Source organism: Taurulus bubalis (assembly GCF_910589615.1).
Source record: "Taurulus bubalis genome assembly, chromosome: 10".
NCBI classification, from domain to species: Eukaryota; Metazoa; Chordata; class Actinopteri; order Perciformes; family Cottidae; genus Taurulus; species Taurulus bubalis.
In genome coordinates, this window is record NC_136598.1 from 14,628,048 (window position 1) to 14,640,067 (window position 12,020).

The window sequence follows — 12,020 nt, forward strand, 5'->3', positions numbered from 1 at the left end:
TAGAACAGATGAGTCCCATTAGCCCAGCCCAGATACTGTCATCCCACACACACAGCCTCATTAGCACCATGACACCAGTGCGCTGCCGACAGACAAGAACTCGCTGGTGTTGAATCTAACACACAGATAACATGCAGTGCAGCTGTAAGCAGCGTAGGTTAGGAATGAAGGATTGAGGTGGCCGTGGCTGCTCTACAATCTGCATAATAATAGACACACATCATCGCATAGATATACAGCATGTACACATAGACAGCAGCGTGTCAACATTATCTCTCACCCTCGCACAAACACACATCGTGAATACAGAGATGTGCCTTGCTTCTCAGTCTCATAGTCATTATGTTACTTCCTAATAAACGGATGCCTTCAATCATCAGACACTTGCAGTAGCAGTTTTATAGCCCTATTACAATCAATAGCATTGCTGCTGGTGATGTACTGCGATGAATACAAGTCACATGTGGAGGCCTCTTCTGTCAACACGCCGCTAGGCCCACAGATGTTTGTAAAATAAAGTTTCTTCTCGTGTGCATTTTGAAGTGAGCAGATGGAGAAAGACTAATATGACATATAAGATATTACTATCACACATTTGCTTTAAAGGGCTTTTCAATCTTACACATACAGAAGTGTCTATCCCGAGATAGGTAGGTAAACCCAGGAGAAGCAAAAGTGTTCATGGTATGTGAAAGTACATGAGGTCGAGGCATGGGTGCATAATGTGTGTATTATATGTTTCTGTGTAACTTTTTTTAGACAGGCAGAGTAAAAAACACACATTTGCTTTCAGAGGGCTACAAAGATCACTAACATGTCATGAACTGGCTGCAAGCTATTTAAACCCACTGTAAAAATATATTGGTAAAATATTTTGATAATAGATTCATAATGCAGTATTTGATCTTTTGAATATTTTAACTGATTGTTGTTTAAGTCACTTTGCAAGTGAAAGATGCAAAACATTTGATGGTTTCAGATTTAGATTTTATACAGTACCTCCACATACCAGAAATGCAATTAGAATTTTGTTCTTTTTCAGTAGACTACTTTTTTACAAATGCCATGCCTTGGTCGTCCTGGTTTGTTCTGATTAGATTTATCCATCCATAGCTGTTTTTATGTTTATCTCAATGCACTCTAAACAAAATAAAGCAACACTTCTTCACTGCAGGCCAGATGTTGATCGGCAGTTTAACTACAGTCTGTACCTAATAATAGTATCTTTGTCTGTCCGCTCACTAACGCGTCCTCTGTGCGCTGCTTTGCAGTTGTTCATGGACAAGGAGAGAGCAGAGGAGCTTTGGCACAACAGGTTGATATTGCTGCGCCAGGAGAGGCTCATGGGAAGTCCTGTGACCTTGTGACCTGATGGACACCAGAAGAGCCGTCATGGTCCCGGAGGCGTTTGAGCTGCTTTTATTTTGTCTCAATCTGTCTTGTTTTAGGACATCACACACGTTTATTAATTTACCCTTCCAGTAATTTCTCCTCCTTTTTGTAAAAACTTGTGACTTGAACAAATGAAGTTTCTGGTATTGATGTGCTTATTATTTTATTTGTGTAATTCAATTAAAACATTTACTGTTCTTAATCTGACTTCCTTTATTTTTAATGATGGAAAGATCTTACAGTCAGATATGGTGTTGTGTTTTACCATTTGATAAATTGTGTCTTTTGTAATCAACTAGGTCAATAAAGGTAGATGTGATTCTTTTGGAGTAAAAACTGTCTTGTTCTTTTTTTGTGGGTGAATTTAAGTGGTTGATCCTCTTCACCAAAAACCTCCGACACCTTTTCAATTAAAATAGCAGTATCTACAGATAGATACAGATAAATGAGTAACCCTGCCATCCAGTAACTTAAAAGTAGCCTGACTCACTCTTAGTCACCTTATCTTTTTGGTCTGCATCAGGGTTGACACAAGACTGGACTAAATGTCTTCGCACCTGCCCTAAACTTTTCTCTCCTCTTAAATACATATATACTAGTCAAAGGTTTATGTTTACTCAATGTTGTGTCCCTGTTTGAGGGGATTCAAGGCAGTGTGGCGTCCACACTCGGCCTATTTGTGGAACAGCCAGATGGTAAATCTATACTGAGTCTGGGACAGTGTGTCACTCCAGCACCCTCCAAATAGTCAGTGTAGTAATGAAAAAAATGTACAAAATGGCAAGCACACAAATTAAGCTCTGCTCTGAGAGTGAAATGTGTGTGGATGCCCTCCTCACAGTGGCTGTCCCAAAATGCCTTCACAAGCTGACTGCAATAACTAAACCAAGAATCACTTTAGAAACCAAAAAAGAGAGTTGCCTCATGTGATTTCTCCTTCACCAGAGAAGCCATTGACATGTCTGTAGTTTTAAATTGGTAGCACTAGCAGCCCATGTGAGGGTAAGCTAGATAACGGCTCAGCTGACAAGAAGCAAGATACGAAATGTTCGGCTTCAGAAGTTGCTTGAGAGATGTTTGCAGACAAACACACAACACGCAGCGCGCGCAGAAGAACCTGTTCAAAGCTCCGAATAACCAGCCAATCACACGGCCGGGCTCGCGTCACGTGGCTGGTGTTACAGTGAGTTTGGTTCCACATCACATCGCCGCCTCCTCCATGGTAACATTGCCGAGGCGGAGACACCTGTGGCTGAACGGATTATTTAATTTTTTTAAATCTTAATTCCGTATTTTTGTCCAAAGCCTCAAAATCCGTGGAAATGTTCAACAGTAACCGCAGGGAGTTTGACGAGGACCCGTTCTTCTCGTGAGTAACGTCGCGCTACATTGTTGAATTGTTACATCTATAATAGTCAGTTCTTTTTTTATAAACTCAGAAAGCAGGTCGTTTCGGGGAACATTTGTATTTTTAAATGGTAATTTAACCGCGAACTACCGTTATATTCCAGTCCAGATAAACTTTACAACCCCAGACAAACAAACTCAGTAGGTTATGTACTTTATTCATAACCTCAGGCTAAATCAATAAGTGAGCTACTGACTAATACATACAATGTACAACTCGCGTTAATTGACATATTAAGCCTCAGCTGCTTGTGTCTACTGTCACTGTTTGTAACATATAATAACTAGCTACCATAATAAAATATGGCTGCCTACACAGACAGCTTGTTAACGGCATTTACATTTGAAAAATAAATAAAACATCCATAACGTAGCATTACGAATTTCAACATTGCATTTAACCATTTATGTTGCAGTAAACTGTTGCCTTGCAACGACTGCTGGACTGACCCTTTTTGTTATGCACCTTGTGTGTGTATATATATGTCTAATAAGCTTAAAAGGTAAATACAATTGCAAGAGATCTTACCACGGAGTTTCCATCCATACAGGCTACTTCAGATGTACTTTCGTGTTTCATGTTCAACGAAGAAAATAAAATAAAAGCACAGTTTTCAGTGGCAGAATGCCCAGTACAATTTAGAGAAAGTCATGTATAACACTTGTTGTGATAACTGTCTCCACTGACACTGTGTGCTACAGTCAGTTGGACTTATTGCACAACACCTGCTGTGTTAATGGGGCCACACTTGACCTGACTTCTAAGTCGTTAGGGGTGCCTCTCATTTCAATGTATTGTGTTTATTGAAGAATATTTATCGAATGAATTCCAAGGAGGCAAAGGATTTACAGCGAGGCCCGTGTCTGGTGGAGAGGCGTTTTCCTTTTCCTCTCCACAAAACTTTATCGTGTTATTTTTGCCATCCTCAAAATGATCATCATAGAGATTTGCTTAAAATCCCTTCGTAGATGTTGAGATTGACTTTGTCTTTATTTCCTCTTCCTCTGATCTTAGGGATCCATTTCAGGCTCACAGGGAACATATGCGGCAGATGATGCGTAGCTTCTCGGAGCCATACGGTGGCCCCATAGTTCCCAGTATAATGGATGGGAGAAACTGCGGAATGTCAGAACATCCAAGCTCATCACTGAGGGGTGAAAACAGGGTGAGAACATTTCAAAAAGCACTCCACTTACAATCACAAGTGGTTTGTCTGCTTGTGGACCAAAGTGATAAGAAATAAAGCTCTACCCAGTGTATTCTATTATCCACTGACTAACCTACATCCATATTATTGGTCTAAATGGGACGAAGGATGAAGACCCTGCATCAGCAGTTCGCTCACACAATTACGCCGTATGACCCTCTCCGCTGCTCATCGGCATATAACCACAGATGGTTAGTGTTTGGAGGAAGTGCTAAGTTTACTAAGGTTGTAGTGGAAGCTGGCCACTCGCAGTGTAACTGGAGCCCCACTCACTAAGGTATGGGGCCATGTGAGTCGTTGGTTTAGTAGAAGGGCAACCCCCTTGGCCTCTCTGGACAGTTATATCCAGCTCTGAGGAGCCCTATTTATAGTGCATTGTTCCACTGACACACTATTTTCTTGTGAATACACACACAGACTTCTTTAACGCTCAAACCAATATGACCCCAGAGAATTCTGCTTTGCTCGGCCGAGATGAGCTGCTGCTGAAAATACGTTTCAAAAACATTTTTTTATATAATTCTAGTTGGCCCCAGTTGTGATGTTAACTTGAAATATAATTTATCTCAAAATGTAACTACATCTGTTGTATTTTATATACGAATAAGGCTTTACACGCTCTGGCCATTCAGTATTTGTAATAATAAACATTTTTCAATAACTGTTCCAGAACATGTCAATGTTATTTGGGCAGCATAGTAATGAACAAGCAGGAAGGCAGGGTGATAGTTTGGGTCTGCCATGTTTTGCACCCGTTCACCTTCCATAAATCAGCCCCCGTACTGCTTATATATCCCCGCTCAGTCAAATTTAGTCCCCGTCACCTGCTTTAATCCCACTATCTCATGAGAGCCTGTATATTTATCCTTGACAATAACTTTCATCAGATGCCTGGCCTCAATAGTCAGCAGCCTGCTTTCTCTTTATTAACATCATGCCATTAACTAGCTAATGCCAGCTGAGGAGAAGCAATGAGTACTTGACTAATGACCTCAGTGACAGTGGGTGAAATGGAGCTACACTGCTAATGTCAATCCAAAAAAACTACTTTATCTAATATTAGGAGTAGCATACTGTTTGGTATATGTCTCAAATGTTGTTGGACTGGTCTGTCCAGATATCATTTTGTTTTATTTTTTAGAGGGAACTATAAGATATGAGGACTTTGGGTTCTGCTGAGTTGCGACAATAGCAATAGCAATCATTAGTGAGGTCTCTTTGATCTGGAGTAGGATCATGGGAAACATTCTCTTTTTTTCTTGATTCATACAAGATAGGATATGCACATGTGTGAGATCTTTGTGGTTCGATAGAAAACATATTTCTATCTCCGATCCCGATCCCTAGCTGCTTTGTTTATCACAAACAATAAGCAGAATACCTACTCTCTGGTAAGATACATGAAATTAAGGTTGACCGAATTACCATAAGAATTCCCAGTTTTTATCACACAACTCTGCACTCTAACTCCCACACACAGTCATGTATCTGAAGACGAGGAGCAGTCGTGTGGTGCCCAGCAGTGGCCCTTTAGTGGTCAGAGGGCTGAAGCTCTGGTGCTGTGTTGTTGGCTTTGGAAAGGCATGTGCACGGATGTCATGGACACTCTGTTTTCTCATTGTTGCTCTTTTGGTCCATCTGTTTGGCAGAACGTGCCTTGGCAGTGTTGGTGCATTACCAACTGGATGACAGACAGTTCACGCTCATACTGCTCTCCAATATCGCAGGCACAAATGTGCACATGAAAATACATCCATAAACACACACATACAGCATTAAAACACAAGCACGGTCACACACAATCACAGCATGCAAAATACCACAGACACGCTGACATGCAAATACACAGAAACGCACACACACATCGGTCGCATTATGCTGGAAGGCTTGTACTTCTCGTATGAATTTGTTGAGCATTAGATTCCCGATGAGAAAATAAGCCCTATCTTACCTTCCAAGGCTGCTGTGAGTTCTCATATTTCCCAGTTTCTTGCCAATACCCACTATCTGGTTCGTATCACCTTTCAAGGCAGTCATTCATCCGGCCACTTGTTTATAAAAGCACTGCTGAAGTATCAGCGGGATGTAGTTTCTTTGATTCTATGGTTTATGACTGGAGTGAAATATGATTATGCAAGATTTTCCTCTTGCTCTGGCACAATAATGAAATGTGTGGCAATGTGAAATTAAGCAGTTCCTGGTTGTTTCACTTATTGTTCCCACAATCAGATTCAGTGCCTCCTTCTCTTTGGTCTTCTCGTACTTTGTGCATGAATTTGAGAGAGAGAGAGAAGAGGGAAAAGAGAGAGAGAAGAGGGAAAAGAGAGAGAGAAAGAGAGAGAGAGAGAGAGAGAGAGAGAGAGAGAGAGAGAGAGAGAATCTGCAGTAGTCCAGACAGCTCAAAATAATGTGTTAAAGACCACTGGGTCTACATTCCTTATCTTGCACCCTCAATCTCTCCTATGCTCAACCCCCGGTCTAAATATAATGCTGGCAGATATGTAACTGGCATTTATTAGTTCATAGATGCCACTCTGGGATAAATCTGGCAGTGAGGCTTCATACTGGTCAGGAGCGTTTTACATCAGCTTGACATTTGAAAAGAGCTGAGAGAGCAGCCTTGGACTCTTTGACCCCTGTTAGATCCCTGTTCTGGCTGGTCCAGCCAACCTTCCTAGAATGAAGCTCAGTTTCAGTGTTAAACCCATGCTAATCTCTGGCAATGCGACCCAATTACACATGGAACACAAGTCATTCAACACCCCACTGATTACGCACAATACCCCTGTGCATCACACCCCAAGAACATACACACACCCGCATAGCGACGGCTGTCGAGATGCTCACCCAAGGCCGCAGGGTCATAAACACCTGCGGTTTTGGACCAGAGAACTCAGGGTCTGACTGAAGGCTGCAGGCTGCTCCCGCCTCACTCCCAGAAGGTCCTTGGCCTTGAAGGGTTGTGCTTAGGGCCGTGGGGAGAGCTCTGTGTAGCTGTGTCATGGGCTTAGTGACTGATGGAAGGCAACCTAACAGCTTACAACCTCAACAATTTGCTAAAAGTCTAGATTTGTGTGAGTGTACCTGTGTATGACATGCTACACAAACACAGTATATGCTATGTTGCTAAAATGATATTGTTTGAATCCTCAGGATATGAGCCGGTCATTGATGCCCTTTGGCAGTATTGACAGCACGGTCAGTAGTAGATTCTGCTGCTGTTCAACTACATTATCGCATGCGTTTCTCATTTAAATACTTTGAAAGTGCATGCTCTAACTTTATAACTCTAACTATATGACTGAAGTGGTCAGTAAAAGGCTGACAGTGTATTCCTCTACATTATATCTAATCTAAACCAACACGTCAATCCATGTACACGAGACTGCATTATTTTTCATTACCATACAACACTCAGGCTGTAACTGGTATAGTAGTAACGATACTGAATGAAAAAGTCCTATCTATGAAGGATAACATACTACAATCTATCTTCAAAATGCTATATAATGTAGTAGATACTACATTTCATCTCCACAGACACTGTGTGAAGTGGTAGGTAAAGTTACTTATATATTGGCCAATCTTTACCTAATATCAGGATTTATTTTTACTGGTACCAGACAGACATGTACTCCATGAGCAGAAATGACAGTACAAGCTAAATGTCTGTTCCATATGCAGTATAATGGGACATCAAGTTTAACTATGCAACACAGTTTAGTTACATTAATAATATACATTTACAGTAATAATAACAAATCATTTGAAGAATTTAGGGAATATGTTGAATGCACCCTACAATTAACTAACTAAAAAAAGCGCACACACACTGCTGATACATAATAAATAATTATTGTGGAAACACTGTGACCAGTGTAAGGAAGGACCAGTGAGTTGCTTTCTGAGGTTTGTATAATCATGTATGAGCTTTCTTTAACTGCAACATCTTTACCCATGTTTCTTGGACAAGAGAAAGATTATCTCCTTCGCTGCTTTTGCAATACAAGCATGAAGCTGTAGAGCTCGGCAGCGTCAGCCAGCTTGTCTTTTTTATGACTGCACCCTAATGTGAACAAGTTTAGTATGCATGGTAAATGATGGCATCTTACTGCGACATGCATGACTGACTTGAGTCAAAGTCTTGAGACTTGAGGCAAACGTGGTACCTCAACTGTGACCTACATAAATGTAATTCATTGATTTATTAGGAAAATGTAAACATGCACAGGGTCTTTAAAAACTAAAAAGTTTGAGTTGCCATCAAGTTATATTGGGCGCTTTGCATTTATATATAATAAAGACAGTGATTAAATCGTGTTATTTATTTAAATAATACCGTTTACATGGCTGTTAAATATTACAAGCACAAGTTTTTTCCAGGTCATCTCATCTGTTAAATGTCCTGCAATGAAGGCAACCTTGAACGTGCAGTCAAGTGGATGCATTCAACGCAGTCAAATTTAAACAAGTGTTGACAACATGGTCCGTTTATTTTTATTTTTAAAAGCAGCAGAGAATTGGAGCATGTTGGCGAGCTTTAAATTATCCATACAGAAAAAGAAACTACATAAAGACATACTCGCATGCTGGATTTGACTAGCAGTTTTGTAATGACTGTTATTAATCTATGTCACACATGGTGAGGTGATACAATGTGAATGTCCTGGTTAAAGTGTCCCAGATGGAACACATGTAAGCCACATTTAGCTCACTGTACTCTGTGCTTGTATGTTTGTATACATGATGGAATCGTTTATGAGCTGATAATACCATGTGGCATGCATGCCCGACTATTCAACTCCTCTGACCTTTTCTTTCCCCTTTGTGTTGGTGCAGGAAATGACTCGGAACCCTTTCAGCATGTTCGACAACATGATGTCCAGCAGGAGGAACAGGATGCAGGAGATGCACAAAAACTTTGTGAGTTAAAGGATTTTGTGTTCTCTTCCTTGTGTTCTGCTGCTTTCTCAGACTGTTGTTGCACATAAACCCTAGCTGCTGAACAGTAAGTGTTTGTGTGTTTCAGGAGAACATGCCCACAGATTCAAACAGCCACTCGTTCAGCTCCTCATCAGTCATGACATATTCAAAGGTTGGAAATGAGCCTCCGAAGGTCTTCCAGGCGAGCTCATCCACACGGCGTGCCCCTGGAGGGGTAAGCTCTCCATCAGATGTGTGACTACATCATATCACAGTACATTAGAATACAGTTCAGTACATTGAGCTCAGAGAAGTATGTATCTGTAGAAAAGTGATCATGGTGACGGCTTCACCACGGCCTTTCCTTGTAAGAACACTTTTCTCACAGCGGCATATGATGTATCTGTTCTATTAAGGTGTGTCAGAAATCATGTTAGGGCCTGTGTCCATATAACGTAAGCGTCTTTTTCCAATTGTTCCCAATTAGGAGAGAGCAGCCGGAGCGCTTCAAGTTAAAGCTGAACTTTTCAGAAAAGTGCTAGTGATGACAGAGCAGTAAATGGAGGAGAAGCTTGTTTTGGCCGTGCCTGTCTATCCTAAACTTTATATTTTGGACACACACTATCATAAAAAAGCTTTTTTTTTCTGCCTGAAAAAGGCACTATGTGACACAGGCCCTTATATTTATCCTGCATGCACAATACCAGGGCCCTCGAACAGGTTCTCTTAAATGGAATGCAGCCATTACTACTATTATTAGCTTCACTTGTGTTTTAATAGTCTATCCAATTGTCTACTTTCTGACTGGACTCTTTTCTGTCAGGAGTGAAGGAAATAAATATATCAATAGCTCGAATCAATATTTTCATGGACCAACTGACGTGTCTGACGGGTTTTATCACCAGATCAAGGAGACCCAGCAAGCAGTTAAAGACTCTGAGAGTGGTCTGGAAAAGATGTCCATTGCTCACCACATCCAGGACCGGGGACATGTTGTTGAGAAGAAATACAACAAGAAAACAGGACAGAAGGAGTTCAACCAGGACTTTCAGAATATGGATGAATGTATGTTAAAGTGATAGTCTGCTCTTAGTTGTTCTATAAATGTAGAGGGCACGGACGTATTTGTTGCACCGCTCAAAGATGTAACCGTATGTAGGAGCTACAGTGATCCTTTTCATTTTGTCAATGTAATTATGTACCATTTTTCAGAATATAAAAAAAACAAGAAACCATTATAATGTTAGTTAAACAGTAAATATATGGATCATACATGTTTATGCATTTGGATCAAATCAGTGAACACAACATTATTCCACTGTAAGTGCCACTGTCTGCATATCTCTAGGCCACAAACAGAACATTCCCTAACATGATCCTGATCCTCCACCCCCAGCTGAAGCACAGTCTTTTGACGATGAGTGGCAGCAGGAGGTGACCAAGTTTCGACCACCTGGCCCATTGTTTCCTCTGGAGGAACCCCGACCCGGTGGAGTTCACCAGGAAGCCCTCGCCGGTTCTGAGCAGGAGCACAGGTTGGTATCACACTCTCGGACCACATGTGGTGTTGAAGACAGTCCAGAATCTGCAGTTCAGGATCAAATGACAAACACCTGGAAGATGCTGACAGCAAACACACACAGTATCCTTTTGTTAAGTATTTTGTTATCATGTTATGATACTGCTGTTTGTGTACAATTTGAACTGTCAATTATTTATTATATGTTTGGTATTTTCCACAGTGACCAATCAAAGGGCAAGGCTGAGGCTAAAAGCAACATGAAAGGCTCAAGCTCGAGAAAGCAGTGAAACATCTGTTTGTGTGCTTATTAAAGTCTTTCAAAAATCATGCAGTACACTTGGGTGCTCTGTACCCCTCTCTCTCTCTCTCTCTCTCTCTCTCTCTCTCACACTCACACTCACACATACACACACACACACACACACACACACACACACACACACACACACACACACACACACACACACACACAATACAGAATCAGAAGGCACTGAGCAAGATTTTGGGACTGCCCCGTTGTTACAGTGAACATTTTCTGCTTTTTCATGGGTGAAATTACTCCTTCCATCTGTCAATATGTTGAATCTTAGCACAGCTCACACTTGAGTTTAAAAACATTAACAGAAAGAATAAGGAAGATGTAGTGTGCTGGCTGTAGAGCATGCAAACCAGTAGTGTAATACTTTACCCGTATGAATTATCAGATATGCTTTTAGAACATCACAATAAAGTTACAAACGGGTCCTTAATCTTTCACAACAGCCAGGAAACTAAAAGGGTCATTAGTATGTCTATGGATGTAGGGGCGGTAGGCATTACTTATAGCATTACACATTAACAGTCTATGAGCAATTCATTTATATGATTTGGCATCAGATTCATAGAATTTATTTGTGTATGGCATTGGGATGATGCCATCTGTTTTCATCATTGCCATTTTCATAATGCAACAAGACACACAATTTATTGACTTTTGGAAATCCACTAATGCACTTAGACAATGTCTAAATTGTCTTTTTGTAATTATATTGTCCAGTACCTGGTGCTCTAAATATATGTATTTTATCTGCTGTAATCTTTGTAAAAAGAAAAATAATACTTTTCCCTTTTTATATGTTACTTTGGTTTCTCTTGTTTTTCATCTGATGCTTTGTGCCGCGAAGCACGATATCTTGACAAAGCCTGGATTATTCTCAATAATTCTAATTTTGTTATTGTATATTTTTTCAAACTTTAAAAATAAGTTGTGTCAACACAGACTATGGTCTGAAAATAAAAATATAAAGATGAACCTGGTGTTTTTTGTATCAATTAAAAAGTGTATAAGATTTCCAGTGTCAGATAGGATGGGTACTGGGTCAAATAAATGTTTTGCATAATTAAAACAGATGGGTCTGCAGACTATGTAGCTCCTATTAGAAGGATGTGTATTGCTGCGTAATGTTGTGAGGCACTTCCTCAGAGCATCTCTTCCACAAAAAATCATTCCAACAGGAGCTACTTTTTGTGCAGATCTGTTAGAATTTGGTATTTCATCAGTCCCAAAAAAGTTCAGTGTTTCAGTTAGT

General features: G+C 40.5%; 2 protein-coding genes across 4 annotated transcripts in view; both read left to right on the forward strand.

Annotated features, from left to right (window-relative positions):
• rsrc1 (arginine/serine-rich coiled-coil 1) overlaps nt 1-1,684 on the forward strand; it is a 111,398-nt gene extending 109,714 nt beyond the window's left edge. For both annotated transcript variants that reach the window (XM_079225440.1, XM_079225441.1), the window contains exon 10: nt 1,272-1,684. In XM_079225440.1, the coding sequence (XP_079081566.1) occupies nt 1,272-1,367 (96 nt within the window). In that variant the 3' untranslated portion in view covers nt 1,368-1,684. The remainder of the gene's footprint in view (nt 1-1,271) is intronic.
• Nucleotides 1,685-2,627: 943 nt separating this feature from the next.
• mlf1 (myeloid leukemia factor 1) lies at nt 2,628-11,737 on the forward strand. 2 transcript variants are annotated; one of them, XM_079225443.1, is made up of 8 exons: nt 2,628-2,761; nt 3,815-3,965; nt 7,161-7,205; nt 8,847-8,930; nt 9,037-9,165; nt 9,836-9,995; nt 10,327-10,465; nt 10,673-11,737. In XM_079225443.1, exons 1-8 carry the CDS (start codon nt 2,715-2,717, stop codon nt 10,737-10,739), a joined length of 822 nt encoding a protein of 273 aa, XP_079081569.1. In that variant the 5' UTR covers nt 2,628-2,714; the 3' UTR covers nt 10,740-11,737. The 2 variants fall into 2 exon arrangements, with proteins under 2 accessions (XP_079081569.1, XP_079081570.1); XM_079225444.1 differs by lacking the exon at nt 7,161-7,205.
• The last annotated feature ends 283 nt before the right edge of the window (nt 11,738-12,020 follow it).